This window comes from Rattus norvegicus, chromosome 4 (assembly GCF_036323735.1).
Source record: "Rattus norvegicus strain BN/NHsdMcwi chromosome 4, GRCr8, whole genome shotgun sequence".
Taxonomy (NCBI): Eukaryota; Metazoa; Chordata; class Mammalia; order Rodentia; family Muridae; genus Rattus; species Rattus norvegicus.
This window is the reverse complement of record NC_086022.1, coordinates 104,833,995-104,857,175: the sequence shown is the minus strand read 5'-3', so window position 1 is coordinate 104,857,175 and position 23,181 is coordinate 104,833,995. Positions and strand designations below refer to the sequence as shown.

The following is a 23,181-nucleotide window of genomic DNA, read 5'->3' as shown; positions in this document are numbered from 1 at the left end:
AGAGTCCCCATGATCCAAGGTTCTCCAGGAGCTATTGACAGACACCCAGAGCCATGCTCTACTGAAGAAGCACCTCACAATTCAATCAAGCTGATAATGGAGATTAACCATAACAACTCTTTGTAAAGAAAAAGCTTAAGTAATAAAAACATAAGCAAATTCCTCTCGGAAAGAAATGTAACACCATGATAGAAAGTAACTGTTACTTCGGATAGAAAGAGGGTAAAAACTTACGTCAGAGGAGCTGCAAACTGTTCTAGAGTGGGTGAAAGCCACAACAGCATCTGAGATTTTCCCTTTGGGGAAAAGGAGGGAACTGCTGGCCAGTGAGCAGTCTTCTCCTGTATCACTTAAGTAGGTGACCAAGTACCTTATGGAAGGGACATTTGTGGGGAGCAGTAGGCTATACTTCAAAAGACCTCACTAAGAGTCATAACCTGGTTCTCTCAGACACCCAGGCTTGACACATGGGGATGTGATCGACAGCCTTGCCTATCATGCTAGGTCATCTATAGAAACACAGCGTAAAAATGTTTCTTTGCTATGGGCAGTGGTGGTGCACACCTTTAATCCCAGCACTCTGGAGGCAGAGGCAGGTGGACTGCTGAGTAGTTTAAGGCCACCCTAGTCTACAAAGCCAGCTCCAGGACAGTCAGGGATACACAGAGAAACACTGTCTCAAAAAAAAAAAAAAACCCAAACAAACAAACAAAAAATCCAATACAACAGAAGAAGAGGAGGAAGGGGTCGAGGGGTCTGTCTTCACTTTGAGACAGGGCCTCTTGCTCATGGCTGCATATGCCTGTCTAACCGGCCTTCTTAAAACTCTGTCTCTAATTCCTGTCTGGTAGGAGTTCTTTACTTGACTTTACATAGGATCTTGGAATTCGAACTCAGCTCCTCACTCTTGCCCAGCAAGCATTTTGCCACTAAGTCACCTCCCCAGCACTCATGTCTAAATAAACAGGTGAAATACTTATTCTATTTGGTTTATGATTTCTTAATTGGCAGAAATGGTTTGTCTAATAGCACTGTATTAGTCAGGGTCAAATGAAAGCCACAACAGTGATTGTAAGGCAGAGGAAAATTCAATACAAAAGAGTAATTAATAAAAAGTGGTGGGCACAAGAGGACTCTAGGGCAGGATTTGACAGGACTTCTGTAAAGGGCCAGGTAGTAAGTATTTAGGGCTTTGTGGGCAAGAGTCACAGCCACAGACATCACACATTACAACACAAAACAACATTTTTATTGATGAAATCCAAGATAAAATGAATGCATGTTTTAAAAGGCTTTGTGTGTTGGGGGGTGTAGAAGGTGGGTGCACACCACATGTGAAGGTCAGAGAACTTGGGGGGATTGGTTCTCTATCCTCCCACCATGAGGGACCCAGGGATTGAACTTGGGTTGGCAGGCTTGGTAACAAGCACTGCCATACACTGAAGCCATCCACCAGGCCTACAAGTACATGCTCTGGAATACAGTTCAACTCATGAAGACGTCTCCACGTTGTACAGTGAAGATTCAAATGCTACAGCTGTCAGATCAAGACCACCAAGCCTGTGGCTGGCTGTGACCTGCAGGGGGCAGCCGACCTGTCTGGGGCTGGGCTCCATGGGTGAGGCTGAGGAGACACAACTCTGAGAGGGGGAGCCTGAGGGTCCGTTCCTCAACCACTCAGGATTTACACTCTGCAAAGAGAATCCACCAACAAAGCCATTTGCTGGGGTGCATCGTCTACGGGTAGGACCCTTTCCCTAGCACCTCCCCATTTCTGTAACTAGAAAGGGCACACCAGGGAAAGCAGGGTCCCCCTTTCCTGATTCTACTCCACAATGACCTTCTACCACCCCCTACTGGAAGCAGTAAAGCCAGACTCGTGCATAAGGTCCTGTTTTAGAGATGATTTGATACCTGGGGCTGGACATTGAAGAGAATGATAAAAATAATTTCCCTCTGCTCTGTTTCTTGCCTTTACAAATAGCTATGGGAAAAAGCCTTGTATGAAACAAAACTCTGTATAAAAACCAGCACACTGCAGGAGTTGTCTCTCTCCTCTACAGTGTGGGCCCACTCAGGGATCAAACTCAGGTTTAAGCCAGGCTTGGTGGCAAGGATCTCTACTCCAAGCTGTCTCACTGGGCCCTCAAAGGTTAGTCTGCCCCACAATGCTGTCCTTTACCCACCAAGTTCTTGTCTCCTGAACCCACTCCTACCAGATACCCATGTCTTTCTGGAGTTCCTCTGTGTATTTATTTAATGCTTATGTTCAAGACTCTAATTTTTATAGATTTTTTTTAGAGCAAAGCCTTCTGCTTTGCTTCTAAATGTTTTGACTAACACATCTATTAATTTATCTTGTTCAATAGCATCTGGTTAATATCGTAAGACAATTCTCGGACGGCAGGCATGGTGGCGAATGCCTTTAATCCCAGCTATTATGGCTAAGAGTGTTTTACACAGCCTATGTTGACTTGCTAGTCATAGATCTTGGTGAGTGTTAGGGAATCCTGCAGCCAATTTTAGCCAGACGAGGTGTGGCAGGGCACTTCCCTTGGTGGTCCATCAGAAGAAGGCTCATGACTGGGGGTAAGATGTGGCTCAGTGAGAGAGCTCTGACCTTTCGTGCCAAGGCTCTGGATTAAATCCTCAGCATGGGGAAAACATGGAGCTGATTAGTGCAGATCACAATTCTTTTGACAAGCTTCTTTTGATCTTTCTTTTAGTAGAGGGGCTGAAGACAGAGTGAAGGACGGGAGCATCATCAGAATGGTAGCAATGGCAAAGGTGGACACAGCTATTGGTGCCGTGTCTTCCACAGCAGCAGTGATGGTAAGAACGTGGCTGAAGTTCCCGGAGTGGCCAAGGGCAGAAACAACAGGAAGCAGAAGCACTGGAGACAACAAAAAGCTGTAGAAGGGCAAGTGGGCCCTGATCACAGGAAGAGTATCAGGGAGATGCCAGGCGTCTGAATACCCCAGTCCCCAGAACTGAAGTCCTGGCCTCTCACAAGAACTGACGGTTGGAATGATGGACAGCTGGCAGCTACCACCTACTCCTGCGAGCTTCTGCTCCAGAGCCAAGTGCTAGGACCTTTGATGATTAAAGCTCGGAGCAGAACATCTCGAGCCTCAGCTCCGAGATCTATCTGGACTGATTGGCTTCTAAACTCCCAACACTCAGGCTTTTAAGTCACTATGTCTGTCAGCACAGCCCGAAGGCCTTGCATACTAAAGGGTCTGTCACTGCCAGCACTGGAAGAGCTCCCCGGTGCAGACTCACAATTTCTACCCCAGTAGAGCACATGGAGCACAGCAGCCTCCTGGAGTCTAATTGCTCTAAGGTCATTTAATCCATCCTTACCAAGGGAATCAACACATGGGACTCAAAATGCACAATCAGTAGCGACTGCCCAAGATAGCTTCATCCCACAAATCCCTCTCCTCTGGCCCCTTCTTCTTTCGGTGGGACCGGTGTCTGCCTTTGGTAGAGTCTCTCCCATTATGGTGGTTCTCCTTTCTGTATTTAGACTTCTGTGTACCCCCTGGCTCTGCTGAGGCCTTCCTTCTGCTGAGGCTATCCTCGCTGCACAGACCTCTCACTCTCCCCTTGTAGAGTCTCCCCTTGGGCACCCCTGGCTCCTGAGTGGTGGCTCCTCCTTCCTCTTGGTGCCTTGTCCTCTCCTTTCTGTCTGGACCGACTGGCTGGATTTTCAGACAATCCTTTAGAGATTCCAGTCTTTGTCTGCAGTAAGGTACCTGGTTTTCCACAGTCAGCCTTTTATAGGAAGGAGAGGATCTGGAGTAGTTTCTGAACCAGAATGGTAACCCCAGCTGTGTATCTCCAGGGCTGACACCATCTCTCTTTTGGGGAACAGAATCCTCTGCCATCTTTCTGAAGGAGACATTTGGATGTAATCCTCTCGCTTTCTGCTTTCTAATGAAGTCTTCAAGTTCATGCTGAAATGAGTCATCCATCGCACCAATCAGGAATGTATTTCTCTAGAAGAAAAAATGGGAGAAGACTCTGTTGATGCATCATTTTACTGAAGACATCTTCTCTGTCCAAAGAGAGAGTGTTTTACGTTACTTTAAAGTTAATAGAGCATAGTCACCGATGTTGGACGTGAGTACTTTTGACACAGTCTGGAGAGGACACTTTAACGGAGGAGGAAAATTATTGCTCATTGGGTTTTGTTTTTAATTTAACATTTTAAAAATTATGTCTATGTATATAGGTATGGATTTGTACATAGGGCCCCAAGGAGGCCAATGTTGTCATAACCTTCCAGGGCTGACAGGTGGTTGTGAGTCACCTGATGTAAGTGCTGGGAACCAAACTTGTGTCCTCTTAGAGCAGTGCATTCTTATACCTGTTGAGCCACCTCTCAAGCCTGCTTTCATTTGAACATGGCGACATGGTCCTACCAACTAGCCTTAGCCTCTATTGAACAGGCTGGCCTTATATCCTTCTTCTGTTGCTGCCTCCAGGGTGCTAGGATTACATCTGTCTTAGCTGGTGGATGCATCAGCTGTAACGCACTGTAATGTTAGGATCTATACATACATACGTACATACATACATATGTATATATATGAATGTATAATAGTGTTCAGCGTTTGTGTGCGTTGAATGTGTATACGTGCATGCCTTGCTTGTATGCATATTCATTTGTGGGCAGTTGTACACATGAGTGCAGGCCAGAGGCTAAGCTCTGGTATTATTCCTTGGGAGCCTTGGTTTTTGAGTCTCTCGGTGGGACAGGGCTAGGGACTGCCCAGTGATTCCCCAGGGACCTTCTGTCTCCACCTCCTCAGCACTGGGGTCACACATGTGTCACACACCCAGCTTTCCACGTGGGTGCCAGGATCAAACTTTGCTCTTCAAGTTTGCTCCACAAGTACTTTCTGCCTGAGCTGTCACCAGAGCCCAAATGTTGCACAGACTAATGAGCACAAGGTTTATCATGGTTGTAACAGGTTTAAAAACCAGATAATTTGGGCTAAAGAGGTAGTTCAGCAGTTGAAAGCGCTGGCTACTTTTACAGAGGACCATTCAGTTCCCAGCACCCTCATGGCAGCTCACAGCCAGCTGTAACTCTAGTTCCAGAGGATCCAGTGCCCTCTGCTGGCCTCTGCGGGCACTGCATGCAGATAATACATAGACACACACAAATCTGTTTTAAAAACTCAGATAACTTTAGAACTTTCCGCTGCTGTAAATACTATTCCACGCATAAGACTAGGTCATTAAATCTTCTAATTAAATTGTAAGTTAAAAGGGACTATCATGCAACTAAACTAAGGTGAAATCAAGCTGTGCATGGTGTTGCAGGCCATTAGTCTCATGACTTCAGAGTTGATCTTCGTGAATTCAAGGCCAGCTTGGTCTACACAGAAAATTCCAGACCAGTCAGTGAGACCCCGTCCAAAACGAAGGTACTAGAATGAGAACTAGCACCATTCAATGGCTCATGGCAGCTGATTCTGAAAGCTTGGCTGCATTTTCCTCTATGACTTCTTTCCATTCAGCTAAGGAATGTTCTAACAGAAAACCTGCTTCAATGGCAGTGCAAATCATGCAACCTAACTCCTGCTATTCTACCCTCATGGACTATGGTTTCTCTATTGTAAAGTGTGAAGTCACATTTGTCATGCTGGCTTGAGATTTAGTCTCCTTCCAAAACAATATATAGTTACGCGCTATAGAGTATTTTGATCGACAGAATTCACGTGGACAACGGTGGTCCCGTTAAGATGATATTGCTGGGTAAGCAAGATGGCTCAGTAGGCAAAGACACTTGCTGACAAGCCTCAGTTTATTCCCCAGTACCTACAAGTTGTCCTCTGACCTTCACATGTGTCCTGTAGCACCTGTACAAGTGTACACACACACACAACACATACACACACTCTCACACATACCACACATACTCATACACACCACACACACACTCTCACACATACCACACATACTCATACACACCACACACACACTCTCACACAGATACACACATACACACACAACACACACACACTCTCACACATACCACACATACTCATATACACCACACACACACTCTCACACAGATACACACATACACACACAACACACACACATACACACACTCTCACACATACCACACATACTCATATACACCACACACACACTCTCAGATACACACATATACACACACAACACACACACATATACACTCTCATATATAACACACATACTCATATACCACACACACTCTCACACATATATACACATACTACACATATATACACACACCACATACACACAAAATATACTATTTTTTTTAAATGAAAATCTCCTTGAAACAAAACAGACTATCGTCTAGTAACCACACAGCTATCTTAGTTGGAGTCAAAGCACTCCGGCTATGATTATGAAACATTTCTCAATAGAATAATTCATCTTCACTGATAAGCAATGTCCAGCCATGCTGAGATCCACTGTCCGTTTCCTAATGGGTGAATACACTTTAGAGGGCTGAGTAGCATGCTGGAGCAGCTCTGCACTGTGCTTTGATTTTTAACCAAATCTCTAAATTTAGGCTATTTCTGCTGTTGGAGTTTGACTAATGAAGCAGCAGTACTCTGGATACACAGTGTGCCATGGGATATATAGTTCAAACCTAGGCAGTCTCTGGGGCCAAGGCCCTTATCCTTGGGAGGGCCTGATAGTTAATTCTAAAGCAGATACAGGGGCTGAAGTCCCTACCCAGGACCTAAGTCTTTCTCCCTCCTCACTGCCCTCCACCCCCTCTCTCTTCTGTCTGAAGTAGCTGGAGCCTGGAACACTCTATGTGCTCAAAGACAACCTTGGATGTCTGGTCCTCCAGCCTCTACCTCCTAAGTGCTAACGGCACGTACACTGTCACCTTTGGTTTATACAGTGCTGGAAGTCAAGTCCAGGGCTTTGCACATGCTACCAACTGAGCTACACCCCCAGCCTGGGGTTTGGTTTCCTGTGGAGAGATTTAAATTGAGTTCAGATTTTGCTGAGGTGAAAGAATTTTCAAGGGGCCTCAGTTGTTTCTTCAATGTGGAAAGATGAAGAGTGAACTTTTGACAGTAAAGTCCTTTCTTACTATTAGATGATGGTTAGCACCCTGGTGCCCTATAAGAAAAGGTGCCAAGGAGAAAAGATAGCGTCCATCCACAGGGAGGGGGCTCTCCAAAAGCCACACAAGGAACAGAGGAGTTGAAGACAAGCAAGACAGTCGAGCAAGTTGACACATGAGTACCTGACAGTAGAACTCCTAAGTCATCCTCAAGTGTGACCTGTTCAAGGAGGACCAGACTCGGATCAGAAGTCCACACCTGCGCTTAGCCAAGCTGGTATTTATGGTCTCTGCATACAATACGATTGCTGGGGTTATGGTCAGCCAGGTTCAGATGGGCACTTAGAGCTTCTCGGGATAGTCAGATAATACAGAGAATCTTTAACACCGTCCCCCAGTGTAAAACAATGGCTAGGGGCAGCTCATTGGGAGAATATGGGATGTCCAGTGTTTAGCCTCCCGCACACCTGCCCAAAACAATGCTGATTATGAGGAAAGGGACAGGCTGTTTCACTGGGAAGAGGAGGAGATGGGGAGGGTGACATTGGGAAGAATGACTATGCTACTTCTTGCCCCAATGGCCTTCTTTAAGCGGGGCTTAGCCATTGGCAGAAAAGGCGCCATGAGCTTCACCAAGCCTGGCCCGTCTACCGACTCAGCATCCGCAGTTTACTCACTGCCTTCCACTTTGCATATCTGTAATTCAACGCCCCTCAAATGTTTGTATTGCATTCATTTTTATTTTGTGTGGCTATGTGGGGCATACAGGTGCCGTGGCACACAAGTGGTCAGAGGACAACTTTGGAGAGTTGGTTCTTCCCTTTCATCGTGTGGGACAGAACCTGGGTCATCAGGCTTGGCAGTGAGAGCCTTACTCACTGGGCCCCACCACCTGCACACATCTTTTAAAATTGGGCTTGGAAGCAGGCAGTGGTGGCACACCACTCGACTTTAGTCCTAGCACTTGGGACGCAGAGGCTGGTGGATCGCCGAGTTCGAGGCCAGCCTGGCCTACAGTGAGTTCTAGGATAGCCAGGACTATAGAGAAACCTTGTCTCAAAAAACCAAATAAAATAAATAAATAAGTAGGCCTTGGACTAGATCACCCGACCTCTACCTCCCAAGTGCTGGGATTATAGGCTCATGGGACCATGCCCAGCCAGGCCGTTGGTCTTCCTCCTCTACTCTGACCTTCTCCAAGAAACAACAACACGGTTTAAGATTGACCTGACCCCCTTTCTCCCGCTCACTCCATGCTTGCCTTTGGTTTAAATGACAATTCTTAAGTCCTGGGACCCACTTTGAGTCTCTCCTCATCCACAGCACTCATCGCTTTCACTGTTTGGGATGCAGGCCCATGAAAAATGAACTCAATTCCTACCCGCAATCTAGATGGCCACACTGTCATCCCCTTCCTGCTTATTCTTCTTGAACTATATCAAAGTGAATAGTGCTATGTGTACACTAGGAAGAAGAAATTGCCAAAAAAAAAAAAAAAGCCTAAGAAAATGCCTAGTTGAAGAAAAAAAGGAAGGAAAGAAGGAAAATGCCATACTGAGACCAAACATTTTCTTCTGTTCAGAGTTCTCCCTCGACCCAGAAGACCCCAGGTCGTGCTCACCATCAGGGTGAGCCCTTCCCATTTGCTTTCTCCTTACCTTAGAGGCAAGGCCATCAGTGCCGGCTTTATTTTTTCTCTTTTGAGACAGGTTTCATAAAGCCAAAGCTGGCTCTGAGCTCCTTGATGGCCTTTTCCCACCTCTACCCCCAGGGTATTGGGATTATAGGCACGCACCACACCTGGTTTTATGCAGGCCTGGGGCCTTGGTGCAGGACTCACTCTACCAATTGTGCCACACCCCTAGTCCTAGCTCCATTTTCAGCATCCAAAACATTCCTCCCAGGGTCAGGTTGCTGCAAACTACGTATTTAAATCCACTAGAAATCCCAAATCCAAGGAGCCCTCCCTCCAGCCCCAGCCTCCCCTTGTGCCTGAACCATGGTCCTCACTAGTGCTCCAAAATGCTGCCTCTTACTAGGGTTCCCACTCCAGCTGTTTCCAAAACCACACCCAGAATGATCCTTAGTTCTCTCTTATCGCTTGAAACCACCAGGTTTCCCAGATGCAGAGGGAAGCACGGTAGCCCTGCTCACCCACAGCCCCGGTGGTTCCTGCTTCCTCAAGCCAGTTTCCTCTGGTTCTGACCGTCCAACCGCATTGCTCTCCCCTGGAAGGGCACATACAGGCACACAGGTCTCTGGGCCGTTGTGTCTTTGTGTTCAAAGTCCCTAAGCAAGCACAGCAACAGACTTCTCTCCTCACCTCATAGGGCATGTTTGGAATGCCGCCTCAGCTTTGACGACCTCTGACACCCCTCTGCTGTCCTTGTATCATCATCCTCAAAGCTTCCCCATGGTCAGTAACTGCTCTCTGGTGTTTAAAGTGATTCTAAATCAGGCATGATGGCACGGGCCTGTGACCCCAGCACCTCAGAGGCTGAAGCTGGATTTCGAGTTTACGGCTTAGCCTGGCTCATGAGTTCTAGGTCGGCAGTGGCTCTGTCATCACAAACAGCTGGCTCCAGTTTTTCCTTTCTACCCTGCTCCCTGCTGCTATCAGTACCTCTCTCACACAGTCCACACAGTGCAGTAAGAACGAACACTTTTTCAGATCTGGTAGGTTCCCACACGTGCACACAAAGTTCTGAATTCCCGATGTCTCAGCACCCGATTCAATTGTGCCTGGAATCAACTAGGCCTTCACAAAGAAACCAGTAACAAACGGCCCTGACTTCTCCCTACATATTTAAATCCACTAGAAATCCCAGATTCAAGGAGCACCCCCCCCCGGCCCCAGCTTCCCCTTGTACCTGAGCCATGATCCTCACTAGTGCTCCAAAATGCTGCCAAATATCAGAGGGAATGAGAAACACGTTTGGGTCAGTTCTTATCTGGAACCATCTGACCTTGCGTAGTTTACTAAGGAAAAACTGCTCCACACAGGTGGATCCCTGGCCTTCTTAGGCTTACGAGTCTTTAGGATCTTTAACGTGAAAGACCTGTGGGCACCACAAAGCATCAATGTCTACCTGGCTAGAACCTCTGCAGTAAGGACCTCACATGGGTTGGCGAGTTAGTGAGCTCCGGAACAATCCCAGGTTCCCAGGTTCCCAGCTGCTCCGCTGCTCTGCGGCTCTGCTAATGGCTCTTTTGGCCTAGATGCCGGAAGTAGGAAGTCACACCTCTTCCTCTGTCTGAGTTCTGTTGTTGCTGCTTTCTCAACCAGTAGCTCTAGGAAATAAATCCAATCTTACACTTAAAGGGATTGAGGAACGCCCTCAACAGAGTTCACTGCCTGCGAACCAGAATGTAGTGAGATCCGCACTAGTCAATCCTGTCTGGTGTTTAACTTGAGAGAGTAAATAAATTATCCAGTTTTCAGCATACCCAACCTCCCTACCACCGCCGAGCACTTCCCCTTCTTATCTTTCTCCATTTTGAGAGTCTCATACGCTTGGTGGGTTTTAAATTCACTAGGGAGGATGGAGGATGACCTTGAACTTGTGGATCTTTCTGACTCCACTTCTTGGGTGTTGGGATTACTGGTTTGAGCCAACATGTGGGTTTGTGTGACGCTGGGGATGGAACCCAGAGCTTCTAGCACGGTGGATAGATAAGGATTCCTGACACCCGCGGATCCCGGCCCGCAGCAGCTCTCTGCTCCCAGACCCGGTGAGAGAGAGACCCAACCGCCTGGTCAGGTGGGCACTCCTGAGGCTGCAGAGCGGAAGAGACCACCAACACTGCTCACCCCTGCCCACATCCCTGGCCCAAGAGGAAACTGTATAAGGCCTCTGGGCTCCCGTGGGGGAGGGCCCAGGAGCGGCAGGACCCCTGCCACAGACACCGCCGGACCCTGAAGGAAACAGACCGGATAAACAGTTCTCTGCACCCAAATCCCGTGGGAGGGAGAGCTAAACCTTCAGAGAGGCAGACAGGCCTGGGAAACCAGAAGAGACTGCTCCCTGCACACACATCTCGGACGCCAGAGGAAAAAGCCAAAGACCATCTGGAACCCTGGTGCACTGAAGCTCCCGGAAGGGGCGGCACAGGTCTTCCTGGTTGCTGCCGCTGCAGAGAGCCCCTGGGCAGCACCCCACGAGCGAACTTGAGCCTCGGGATCACAGGTAAGACCAAATTTTCTGCTGCAAGAAAGCTGCCTGGTGAGCTTGGGACACACGGAAACAGAATTTCTCTAGAACCGGGCACGTTCTGTGTTTACCGGAAGTCCCACACCCGCGGATCCCGGCCCGCAGCAGCTCTCTGCTCCCAGACCCGGTGAGAGAGAGACCCAACCGCCTGGTCAGGTGGGCACTCCTGAGGCTGCAGAGCGGAAGAGACCACCAACACTGCTCACCCCTGCCCACATCCCTGGCCCAAGAGGAAACTGTATAAGGCCTCTGGGCTCCCGTGGGGGAGGGCCCAGGAGCGGCAGGACCCCAGCCAGAGACACCGCCGGACCCTGAAGGAAACAGACCGGATAAACAGTTCTCTGCACCCAAATCCCGTGGGAGGGAGAGCTAAACCTTCAGAGAGGCAGACAGGCCTGGGAAACCAGAAGAGACTGCTCCCTGCACACACATCTCGGACGCCAGAGGAAAAAGCCAAAGACCATCTGGAACCCTGGTGCACTGAAGCTCCCGGAAGGGGCGGCACAGGTCTTCCTGGTTGCTGCCGCTGCAGAGAGCCCCTGGACAGCACCCCACGAGCAAACCTGAGCCTCGGGACCACAGGTAAGACCAAATTTTCTGCTGCAAGAAAGCTGCCTGGTGAACTCAAGACACAGGCCCACAGGAACAGCTGAAGACCTGTAGAGAGGAAAAACTACACGCCCGAAAGCAGAACACTCTGTCCCCATAACTGACTGAAAGAGAGGAAAACAGGTCTACAGCACTCCTGACACACAGGCTTATAGGACAGTCTAGCCACTGTCAGAAATAGCAGAACAAAGTAACACTAGAGATAATCTGATGGCGAGAGGCAAGCGCAGGAACCCAAGCAACAGAAACCAAGACTACATGCCATCATCGGAGCCCAATTCTCCCACCAAAACAAACATGGAATATCCAAACACACCAGAAAAGCAAGATCTAGTTTCAAAATCATATTTGATCATGATGCTGGAGGACTTCAGGAAAGACCTGAACACACTTAGGGAAGCACAGGAAAACATTAATAAACAAGTAAAAGCCTACAGAGAGGAATCGCAAAAATCCCTGAAAGAATTCCAGGAAAACACAATCAAACAGTTGAAGGAATTAAAAATGGAAATAGAAGCAATCAAGAAAGAACACATGGAAACAACCCTGGATATAGAAAACCAAAAGAAGAGACAAGGAGCTGTAGATACAAGCTTCACCAACAGAATACAAGAGATGGAAGAGAGAATCTCAGGAGCAGAAGATTCCATAGAAATCATTGACTCAACTGTCAAAGATAATGTAAAGCGGAAAAAGCTACTGGTCCAAAACATACAGGAAATCCAGGACTCAATGAGAAGATCAAACCTAAGGATAATAGGTATAGAAGAGAGTGAAGACTCCCAGCTCAAAGGACCAGTAAATATCTTCAACAAAATCATAGAAGAAAACTTCCCTAACCTAAAAAAAGAGATACCCATAGACATACAGGAAGCCTACAGAACTCCAAATAGATTGGACCAGAAAAGAAACACCTCCCGTCACATAATTGTCAAAACACCAAACGCACAAAATAAAGAAAGAATATTAAAAGCAGTAAGGGAAAAAGGTCAAGTAACATATAAAGGGAGACCTATCAGAATCACACCAGACTTCTCGCCAGAAACTATGAAGGCCAGAAGATCCTGGACTGATGTTATACAGACCCTAAGAGACACAAATGCCAGCCCAGATTACTGTATCCAGCAAAACTCTCAATTAACATCGATGGAGAAACCAAGATATTCCATGACAAAACCAAATTTACACAATATCTTTCTACAAATCCAGCACTACAAAGGATAATAAATGGTAAAGCCCAACATAAGGAGGCAAGCTATACCCTAGAAGAAGCAAGAAACTAATCGTCTTGGCAACAAAACAAAGAGAATGAAAGCACACAAACATAACCTCACATCAAATATGAATATAACGGGAAGCAATAATCACTATTCCTTAATATCTCTCAATATCAATGGCCTCAACTCCCCAATAAAAAGACATAGATTAACAAACTGGATACGCAACGAGGACCCTGCATTCTGCTGCCTACAGGAAACACACCTCAGAGACAAAGACAGACACTATCTCAGAGTGAAAGGCTGGAAAACAACTTTCCAAGCAAATGGTCAGAAGAAGCAAGCTGGAGTAGCCATTCTAATATCAAATAAAATCAATTTCCAACTAAAAGTCATCAAAAAAGATAAGGAAGGACACTTCATATTCATCAAAGGAAAAATCAACCAAGATGAACTCTCAATCCTAAATATCTATGCCCCAAATACAAGGGCACCTACATATGTAAAAGAAACCTTACTAAAGCTCAAAACACACATTGCACCTCACACAATAATAGTGGGAGATTTCAACACCCCACTCTCATCAATGGACAGATCATGGAAACAGAAATTAAACAGTGATGTAGACAGACTAAGAGAAGTCATGAGCCAAATGGACTTAACGGATATTTATAGAACATTCTATCCTAAAGCAAAAGGATATACCTTCTTCTCAGCTCCTCATGGTACTTTCTCCAAAATTGACCATATAATTGGTCAAAAAACGGGCCTCAACAGGTACAGAAAGATAGAAATAATCCCATGCGTGCTATCGGACCACCACGGCCTAAAACTGGTCTTCAATAACAATAAGGGAAGAATGCCCACATATACGTGGAAATTGAACAATGCTCTACTCAATGATAACCTGGTCAAGGAAGAAATAAAGAAAGAAATTAAAAACTTTTTAGAATTTAATGAAAATGAAGATACAACATACTCAAACTTATGGGACACAATGAAAGCTGTGCTAAGAGGAAAACTCATAGCGCTGAGTGCCTGCAGAAAGAAACAGGAAAGAGCATATGTCAGCAGCTTGACAGCACACCTAAAAGCTCTAGAACAAAAAGAAGCAAATACACCCAGGAGGAGTAGAAGGCAGGAAATAATCAAACTCAGAGCTGAAATCAACCAAGTAGAAACAAAAAGGACCATAGAAAGAATCAACAGAACCAAAAGTTGGTTCTTTGAGAAAATCAACAAGATAGATAAACCCTTAGCCAGACTAACGAGAGGACACAGAGAGTGTGTCCAAATTAACAAAATCAGAAATGAAAAGGGAGACATAACTACAGATTCGGAGGAAATTCAAAAAATCATCAGATCTTACTATAAAAACCTATATTCAACAAAATTTGAAAATCTGCAGGAAATGGACAATTTCCTAGACAGATACCAGGTATCGAAGTTAAATCAGGAACAGATAAACCAGTTAAACAACCCCATAACTCCTAAGGAAATAGAAGCAGTCATTAAAGGTCTCCCAACCAAAAAGAGCCCAGGTCCAGACGGGTTTAGTGCAGAATTCTATCAAACCTTCATAGAAGACCTCATACCAATATTATCCAAACTATTCCACAAAATTGAAACAGATGGAGCCCTACCGAATTCCTTCTATGAAGCCACAATTACTCTTATACCTAAACCACACAAAGACACAACAAAGAAAGAGAACTTCAGACCAATTTCCCTTATGAATATCGACGCAAAAATACTCAATAAAATTCTGGCAAACCGAATCCAAGAGCACATCAAAACAATCATCCACCATGATCAAGTAGGCTTCATCCCAGGCATGCAGGGATGGTTTAATATACGGAAAACCATCAACGTGATCCATTATATAAACAAACTGAAAGAACAGAACCACATGATCATTTCATTAGATGCTGAGAAAGCATTTGACAAAATTCAACACCCCTTCATGATAAAAGTCCTGGAAAGAATAGGAATTCAAGGCCCATACCTAAACATAGTAAAAGCCATATACAGCAAACCAGTTGCTAACATTAAACTAAATGGAGAGAAACTTGAAGCAATCCCACTAAAATCAGGGACTAGACAAGGCTGCCCACTCTCTCCCTACTTATTCAATATAGTTCTTGAAGTTCTAGCCAGAGCAATCAGACAACAAAAGGAGATCAAAGGGATACAGATCGGAAAAGAAGAGGTCAAAATATCACTATTTGCAGATGACATGATAGTATATTTAAGTGATCCCAAAAGTTCCACCAGAGAACTACTAAAGCTGATAAACAACTTCAGCAAAGTGGCTGGGTATAAAATTAACTCAAATAAATCAGTTGCCTTCCTCTATACAAAAGAGAAACAAGCCGAGAAAGAAATTAGGGAAACGACACCCTTCATAATAGACCCAAATAATATAAAGTACCTCGGTGTGACTTTAACCAAGCAAGTAAAAGATCTGTACAATAAGAACTTCAAGACACTGAGGAAAGAAATTGAAGAAGACCTCAGAAGATGGAAAGATCTCCCATGCTCATGGATTGGCAGGATTAATATGGTAAAAATGGCCATTTTACCAAAAGCAATCTACAGATTCAATGCAATCCCCATCAAAATACCAATCCAATTCTTCAAAGAGTTAGACAGAACAATTTGCAAATTCATCTGGAATAACAAAAAACCCAGGATAGCTAAAGCTATCCTCAACAATAAAAGGACTTCAGGGGGAATCACTATCCCTGAACTCAAGCAGTATTACAGAGCAATAGTGATAAAAACTGCATGGTATTGGTACAGAGACAGACAGATAGACCAATGGAATAGAATTGAAGACCCAGAAATGAACGCACACACCTATGGTCACTTGATTTTTGACAAAGGAGCCAAAACCATCCAATGGAAAAAAGATAGCATTTTCAGCAAATGGTGCTGGTTCAACTGGAGGGCAACATGTAGAAGAATGCAGATCGATCCATCCTTATCACCCTGTACAAAGCTTAAGTCCAAGTGGATCAAGGACCTCCACATCAAACCAGACACACTCAAACTAATAGAAGAAAAACTAGGGAAGCATCTGGAACACATGGGCACTGGAAAAAATTTCCTGAACAAAACACCAATGGCTTATGCTCTAAGATCAAGAATCGACAAATGGGATCTCATAAAACTGCAAAGCTTCTGTAAGGCAAAGGACACTGTGGTTAGGACAAAACGGCAACCAACAGATTGGGAAAAGATCTTTACCAATCCTACAACAGATAGAGGCCTTATTTCCAAAATATACAAAGAACTCAAGAAGTTAGACCGCAGGGAAACAAATAACCCTATTAAAAAATGGGGTTCAGAGCTAAACAAAGAATTCACAGCTGAGGAATGCCGAATGGCTGAGAAACACCTAAAGAAATGTTCAACATCTTTAGTCATAAGGGAAATGCAAATCAAAACAACCCTGAGATTTCACCTCACACCAGTGCGATTGGCTAAGATCAAAAACTCAGGTGACAGCAGATGCTGGCGAGGATGTGGAGAAAGAGGAACACTCCTCCATTGTTGGTGGGATTGCAGACTGGTAAAACCATTCTGGAAATCAGTCTGGAGGTTCCTCAGAAAATTGGACATTGAACTGCCTGAGGATCCAGCTATACCTCTCTTGGGCATATACCCAAAAGATGCCTCAACATATAAAAGAGACACGTGCTCCACTATGTTCATCGCAGCCTTATTTATAATAGCCAGAAAATGGAAAGAACCCAGATGCCCTTCAACAGAGGAATGGATACAGAAAATGTGGTACATCTACACAATGGAATATTACTCAGCTATCAAAAACAACGAGTTTATGAAATTCGTAGGCAAATGGTTGGAACTGGAAAATATCATCCTGAGTGAGCTAACCCAATCACAGAAAGACATACATGGTATGCACTCATTGATAAGTGGCTATTAGCCCAAATGCTTGAATTACCCTAGATCCCTAGAACAAACGAAACTCAAGACGGATGATCAAAATGTGAATGCTTCACTCCTTCTTTAAATGAGGAAAAAGAATACCCTTGGCAGGGAAGGGAGAGGCAAAGATTAAAACAGAGACTGAAGGAACACCCATTCAGAGCCTGCCCCACATGTGGCCCATACATATACAGCCACCCAATTAGACAAGATGGATGAAGCAAAGAAGTGCAGACCGACAGGAGCCGGATGTAGATCGCTCCTGAGAGACACAGCCAGAATACAGCAAATATAGAGGCGAATGCCAGCAGCAAACCACTGAACTGAGAATAGGTCCCCTATTGAAGGAATCAGAGAAAGAACTGGAAGAGCTTGAAGGGGCTCGAGACCCCAAAAGTACAACAATGCCAAGCAACCAGAGCTTCCAGGGACTAAGCCACTACCTAAAGACTATACATGGACTGACCCTGGACTCTGACCCCATAGGTAGCAATGAATATCCTAGTAAGAGCACCAGTGGAAGGGGAAGCCCTGGGTCCTGCTAAGACTGAACCCCCAGTGAACTAGTCTATGGGGGGAGGGCGGCAATGGGGGGAGGGTTGGGAGGGGAACACCCATAAGGAAGGGGAGGGGGGAGGGGGATGTTTGCCCGGAAACCGGGAAAGGGAATAACACCCGAAATGTATATAAGAAATACTCAAGTAAATAAAAAAAAAAAAAAAAAAAAAAAAAGGATTCCTACCAAATGAGCTACAATCCCTAGTGCTGTACTTTCAAAACTATTGTCAAATTCAGCAATCAAACTTACAGCTAATTTTAAAAATTCATCTTTTGAGTTATAATTAAACTAGTTGCGTTATTTAAAACTAGTTGCTTTCATGGTGACATTGTCATTTGTGCATGGCTCATAATCTGATCTAATCCTAACTGTGGATGTCATTCTGGGGATGGCTATGTCGAGATACTCTGACCTCAGAATAAGGCTATGCTTGTTGTGCCTGATTGGTGAGCCCCAAAAGACCACCAAGGAGCCAATTCTGATGCACTAGGGTTTTTATTCAAGCTTGAGCTTGGGCCACACCACCAACTTTGAGAGGATGAAGCACTGAGCCCTCAGCAGGACAAGGTTTTACAGGAAATGGCAAGCAAGCAAGGGGGGTTTCTAGCCTGGCACATGTCTGATTAGGGGGCTACTATGGAGTTTTGTTGTCCTTTAAAATTTTTGGCTGGTGCTGGGAGCCAAACCATAAATTTAGGCTTTCCTCCTGATTGGTGGTTGTTAGGAAGTGAAGTGCCAGGGGCAGGCTTGTAACCTGGAAACTGGAGCTAAACTCAGGTTTGTTAGGAAGTAATCTGGAATCTGGAGCATATAGAGTTCAACCTTGGGTCAGGTTCCTTAAGATGGAGTCTGAACCCAAGATCTTGTCTCTCATGCTCAGGGCAAAGTCACCACTGTCTTCAGGCAAGGTCATTACCATGTCAAAAGTGTTAATCCTAACAAACCCCAGCTGCAAAATGTAGATGCCAGTGTAGGATGGGTGAGTGGGTCATGCTGGGTCATTTCTGACATGGGACAAGACTGTCATTGCCAGTATAACCCAACTGCAACTATTCCAGGACACCGTGGCACTGAAACCTTGCTTGCTAGCCAGCCCAGAGTTCCCTTCCCAGTCTAACATAAGCAGCCCTTTTGCCCACTATGGCTGTCCCACAGTATAGCTAATGACTCTAATCTAGAGTTCTTCTGTCTTCCATGAATTCACTTATAGCCCCTTGCTGCTATCCCTGCATGTTAGTATTCCCTTTTGAAACTCTCACTTTTGCTCTCCACCAATCCCTTTTCTTTGTGCAATAGTCCTTGTCTTTTCAGGTTATCTTTCTTTTGGTTTCTTTGAAGAAAAAAAATACCAAATTTGGGTAATAAAACACCAGTTACACAAGAGGATATTAGGGTAATCATTTTTCTAGTTCTAACTCTGCTGTGATCTTGTTGTTTTTGATGGAGGATAAATGTATAAAAATATATTTGGGGGTTGGGGATTTAGCTCAGCGGAAGAGCGCTTGCCTAGCGAGCACAAGGCCCTGGGTTCGGTCCCCAGCTCCGAAAAAAAGAAAAAAGATAAAAAAAGAAAAAAGAAAAAGAAAAAAATATATTTGATAGTGAAAGTGTAAATTCTATTGTGAACCTGCAAAGCTTCTGTTCCAAATGGCTACTCTAGTTGTATAGAAGTTTATTGAGTTTACAGTGTTTATGTCTGGGTAATTTTGGTATGTGATTTTTTTAACGTCTATTATAATAAATTTTCAGAAATTAAAAATAAAATTTAAAGTGTATTATATTTACTTGTGTGTGAACGGGAGTACACACATATCACAGCATGCTTGTGGAAGTTGGAGAATATGCAGGGGTCACTGTGATGGCTATTCCTGGTTGCCAAGTTGACTATATCTGGAATGAACTACATTCTAGAAATGGAGGGCACCCTAGATCCAGATTATGAGGCTGGAAGACCCAGGCTTTTTACCCAGATCTTGACATGGGATGATACATGCTTTTGATATATATCTTGAGGCATAGTGGCCTTGAAAAACTTAGGACCAGGCATGGTAGTACATGCCTTTAATCCCAGAAGACAGAGGCAAGTAGGTCTCTGAGTTCAAACCCAGCCTGATACAAAGTCTTAAATCCAGGGGTAATGGTACATGCCTTTAATCCCAGCATTTAGGAGACACAGCCATGCAATTCCGAGTTCAAGGTCAATTTATAGAGCAAGTTCCAGGACAGTCAAGCTTAGGTAGTGAAGGAAATGGAAAACAGAAAGCTGGTGATAATGTTCAAGGGTTCCAGCTTTAGCAAGCAGCAAAACTTGGCAGCTTCGGCCATGTGGCTCTGGCTTTAGAGTCCAGAATAGAAGAGACTACTGGGGCAATTGATGTGATTAGCTGGAGCTAAGAAATTAGTGGTGATTAAGAAGATACCAGGATCCCAGAGGTGAAATCTGGGAAGTATTTTCTGAGAGTACAAAGAAGCTGTCTGTGTTCCAAAGATAGCTAAGGTTGTACCTTCTGCTTCAGGTGGGCTTGGTAATGTCTAAGAATTACCCAGGTAGAACTGGTTTTGAAGGTATGAGGGGGTCATAGAGAGCATCTGAGTCTTGGCATTGTGGTTCAGCCTCAGTTGCAATTGATGGTCCAGGACTGAAGAGGTCATTGTAAAGAAGCTGATGCTTGGCACCATGAAGGGAGACTATGAGAGAATATTGATGAAGCATAGTTGCAGCAGAAGAGCCCTGGAAGCCTATTGGAGATGCCAGTACCATGTGACAACAACCAAGAACAGTAACAGCAGTGGAGTGGAGTCACTACTCGAGCCTAGAATGCCACAGATGGCAGAGCTGGAGAAGTGACCCAAGACCTTTGAAGGAGCTCAGATGATCACGTGTGGATCCCAGATATTGGAACAACAAGCTATGGCATTGAAGTTGCCTTGGATTCCCTAAGAGATTAGAGATGCCAGAGCTCCTCCTGTACCATGCCTGCCTAATGCTGTCATGATCCTACCTTGATAATGGATTGAATCTCGGACCTATAGGCCAGCCCCAATTAAATGTCATTATAAGAGTTGCCTTGGTCATGTTGTCTGTTCTCAGTAGAAAAACCCTAAGATAGTGTTTCATCATTTTTATTAAAAATTTCTCGCTCTCTCTCTCTCTCTCGCTCTCTCTCGCTCTCTTTCTCTCTCTCTCTCTGTGTGTGTGTGTCCCCTATAGTGTGCACATGAAGGCCAGAGAACAACTTATGGAAATTGTTTCTTTCATTCTACCTTATGGGTTCAGGGGATCAAACACAGGTTGTCAGGAATAGTGACAAGTCCCTTACTGGCAAGGCTATCTCATCAACTCTATTTTACAAGTTTTCTTGTAAAGGTCTTTTACTTCCTTTCAAATTTATTCCTATTGTAAAGGATATTTTGAATAGAATTATTTTCCTTTTTCTGTTTGCTCATCATTGATGTATTTTCTAAAAAGGGCTTATTTTTGAATGCTGTTTCTCTTTTAAGATGACATGTTCTTGCTGTGTATCCTAGGTTTGACTTGACCTCGTAATCCTCCTGCCTTAGACTCCCAAGTATTGAGATTATAAGCATACAGTTAACTATTTGCTATTTGAGATGTCTCATGTAGCCCGGGTTGGCTTTGAATTTACTATGTATTCAAAGCTAGCATTGACTTCCTGGTCCTCCTGACTTCATTCCCCAGGTGACACAAGTATATGTACTCTCATGTCTAACTAGCCCCCTTGGTTTTTCTTCATCCACTGGAACCCTAGAACCGTTCTCCAGGAAGCAGACAGAGAAACTTTAGTCTTCTGATATTCTGCCTTTACCTCTCAAGTCTTTGGGTTAGCTCTATTATGCTCAATTATGTAATCTTCCCTTTATCATTGATTCTATTTAATTGCTACATTATATTGTGTATATTTGAACTATCCTTGCACTTCTAAACAAAACCAACTTGATCATGATGTTCATTTAAGTATGCTATTGAATTTAATTTGCAACCATTTTTTATTTTTGCATTTATATTTATCAGCAACACCACTTTATAGCTTACTTTTTCTTAGATAGGTTCTCTCACATAGCCCTGAGTGTCCCAGAATGTACCACATAGGCCAGCCTGGCCTGGAAATCACAAGAGATCTAAGACTCTGCTTACTGAGTGCTGGAATCAAAGGTGTGTGCCATTATGCTTAGCCTATAGTTTTCTTTGTATCACTTATGTTTTGGTAGGTATAATCTTACAGAGACATAATTTTACCTCCTAGCAAAGAAAGCTTGGGATAAGTTAATTCACTATTAAATTTTACCAGGCCTTTGATGAATCACTATGAATGCTTCTCCAACTATTTTGTGATATTCCCCTCAAATTAATTTTATAAAACCAATACTAAACCTACCAAATCCTGATAAAGACACGATTGGTTGGGCATGGTGAAGCATAACTACAATTTTAGCATTTGGGAAGTGGAGGCAGAATATCAGGTGTTTAAGGTCATCTTTAGGTAACCTGGATTACCTGGGACCCTTTATTCTCTATTTTTTAATTCTATCTATCTATCTATCTATCTATCTATCTATCTATCTATCTATCTATCTATCATCTATCTTTTGTGTATAGGTGAGAAAGAATATAAAAGCAACTTGTGAAGATTCTGATAGGTTTATGTGTCTACACTATTTTGTCTATTGATGCAAAGGATATGTCTGGTGTGGGCCTTCAGGTTATGCTTGTTTGGAGCTGGGTCAATGGCTGCAGGCTTTCATCTTCTATTTTGTAAATGAATGTTTTGCTGGTATATTGCATCTATTCCTGGTACCTGCAGAGGTCAGAAGAGGACATTGGAACCCCTGAGACTAGAGTTACAAAATGTTGTGAATCACCATGACTGGAAATCAAACCTAGGTCCTTTGCAAGAGCAACAAGTGCTCTTAACTGTTGAACCATCTCTCCAGCCTGTGTTCCCTATTCTTTAAGTTGAAGGATTCACCAAAGTTCAAGTAGGACTAAGTTGCAGCAGACAATCTACAATCTGCCCTGTATTTCTCTCCACGTAAAATGAGGTAATGTCCTCAGAACATCTATATTTACTTCTGGAAGCTTTGTCTGTATACCTGGAGAAACTGTGAAGGCAGAAGTTGTATCACTGTCCAGAATGTTTATTGGTGTGTGTAGCAGACAACATGGCACTCATTCCAGTGGCCTTCAGTTTGTATTATCTAGGTGCAGCATTACCCAAATGTTGTGTATACCTGGAATGCATCAGAGTGGAGAAAGTAATCTTCTTTGATGGAGGGGGTTGATTGGGAGCCAAACCCTTTGCCAATTTTAGTCTTTTGCTCTCAGACCTAGGCCCCACCCGCACTCCAGTGTAAAACCATGTGACCAGTCTTGATTCTTGTCACAGAGGGAACATTGAGAACCATTTCCCTAACTCCCCTCCTCCCCAAAGCTAGCATTCCCCATTGGATTTGTAAGAAACATTCCTTCTTATCCTCAGAGCAGTCAGTCTTGAATGATGAGGTACTTCTGATGGGTCCTTC

At 44.4% G+C, this 23,181-nt stretch overlaps 1 protein-coding gene across 1 annotated transcript; it reads right to left on the bottom strand.

Annotated features, from left to right (window-relative positions):
* Positions 1–1,227: 1,227 nt before the first annotated feature.
* Zmat1l1 (zinc finger, matrin-type 1 like 1) lies at positions 1,228–11,046 on the bottom strand. Its single transcript, XM_039108705.2, has one exon. The coding sequence runs from the start codon at positions 3,975–3,977 to the stop codon at positions 3,399–3,401; it is 579 nt and encodes a 192-aa protein (XP_038964633.1). The 5' UTR covers positions 3,978–11,046; the 3' UTR covers positions 1,228–3,398.
* Between the last annotated feature and the right edge of the window lie 12,135 nt (positions 11,047–23,181).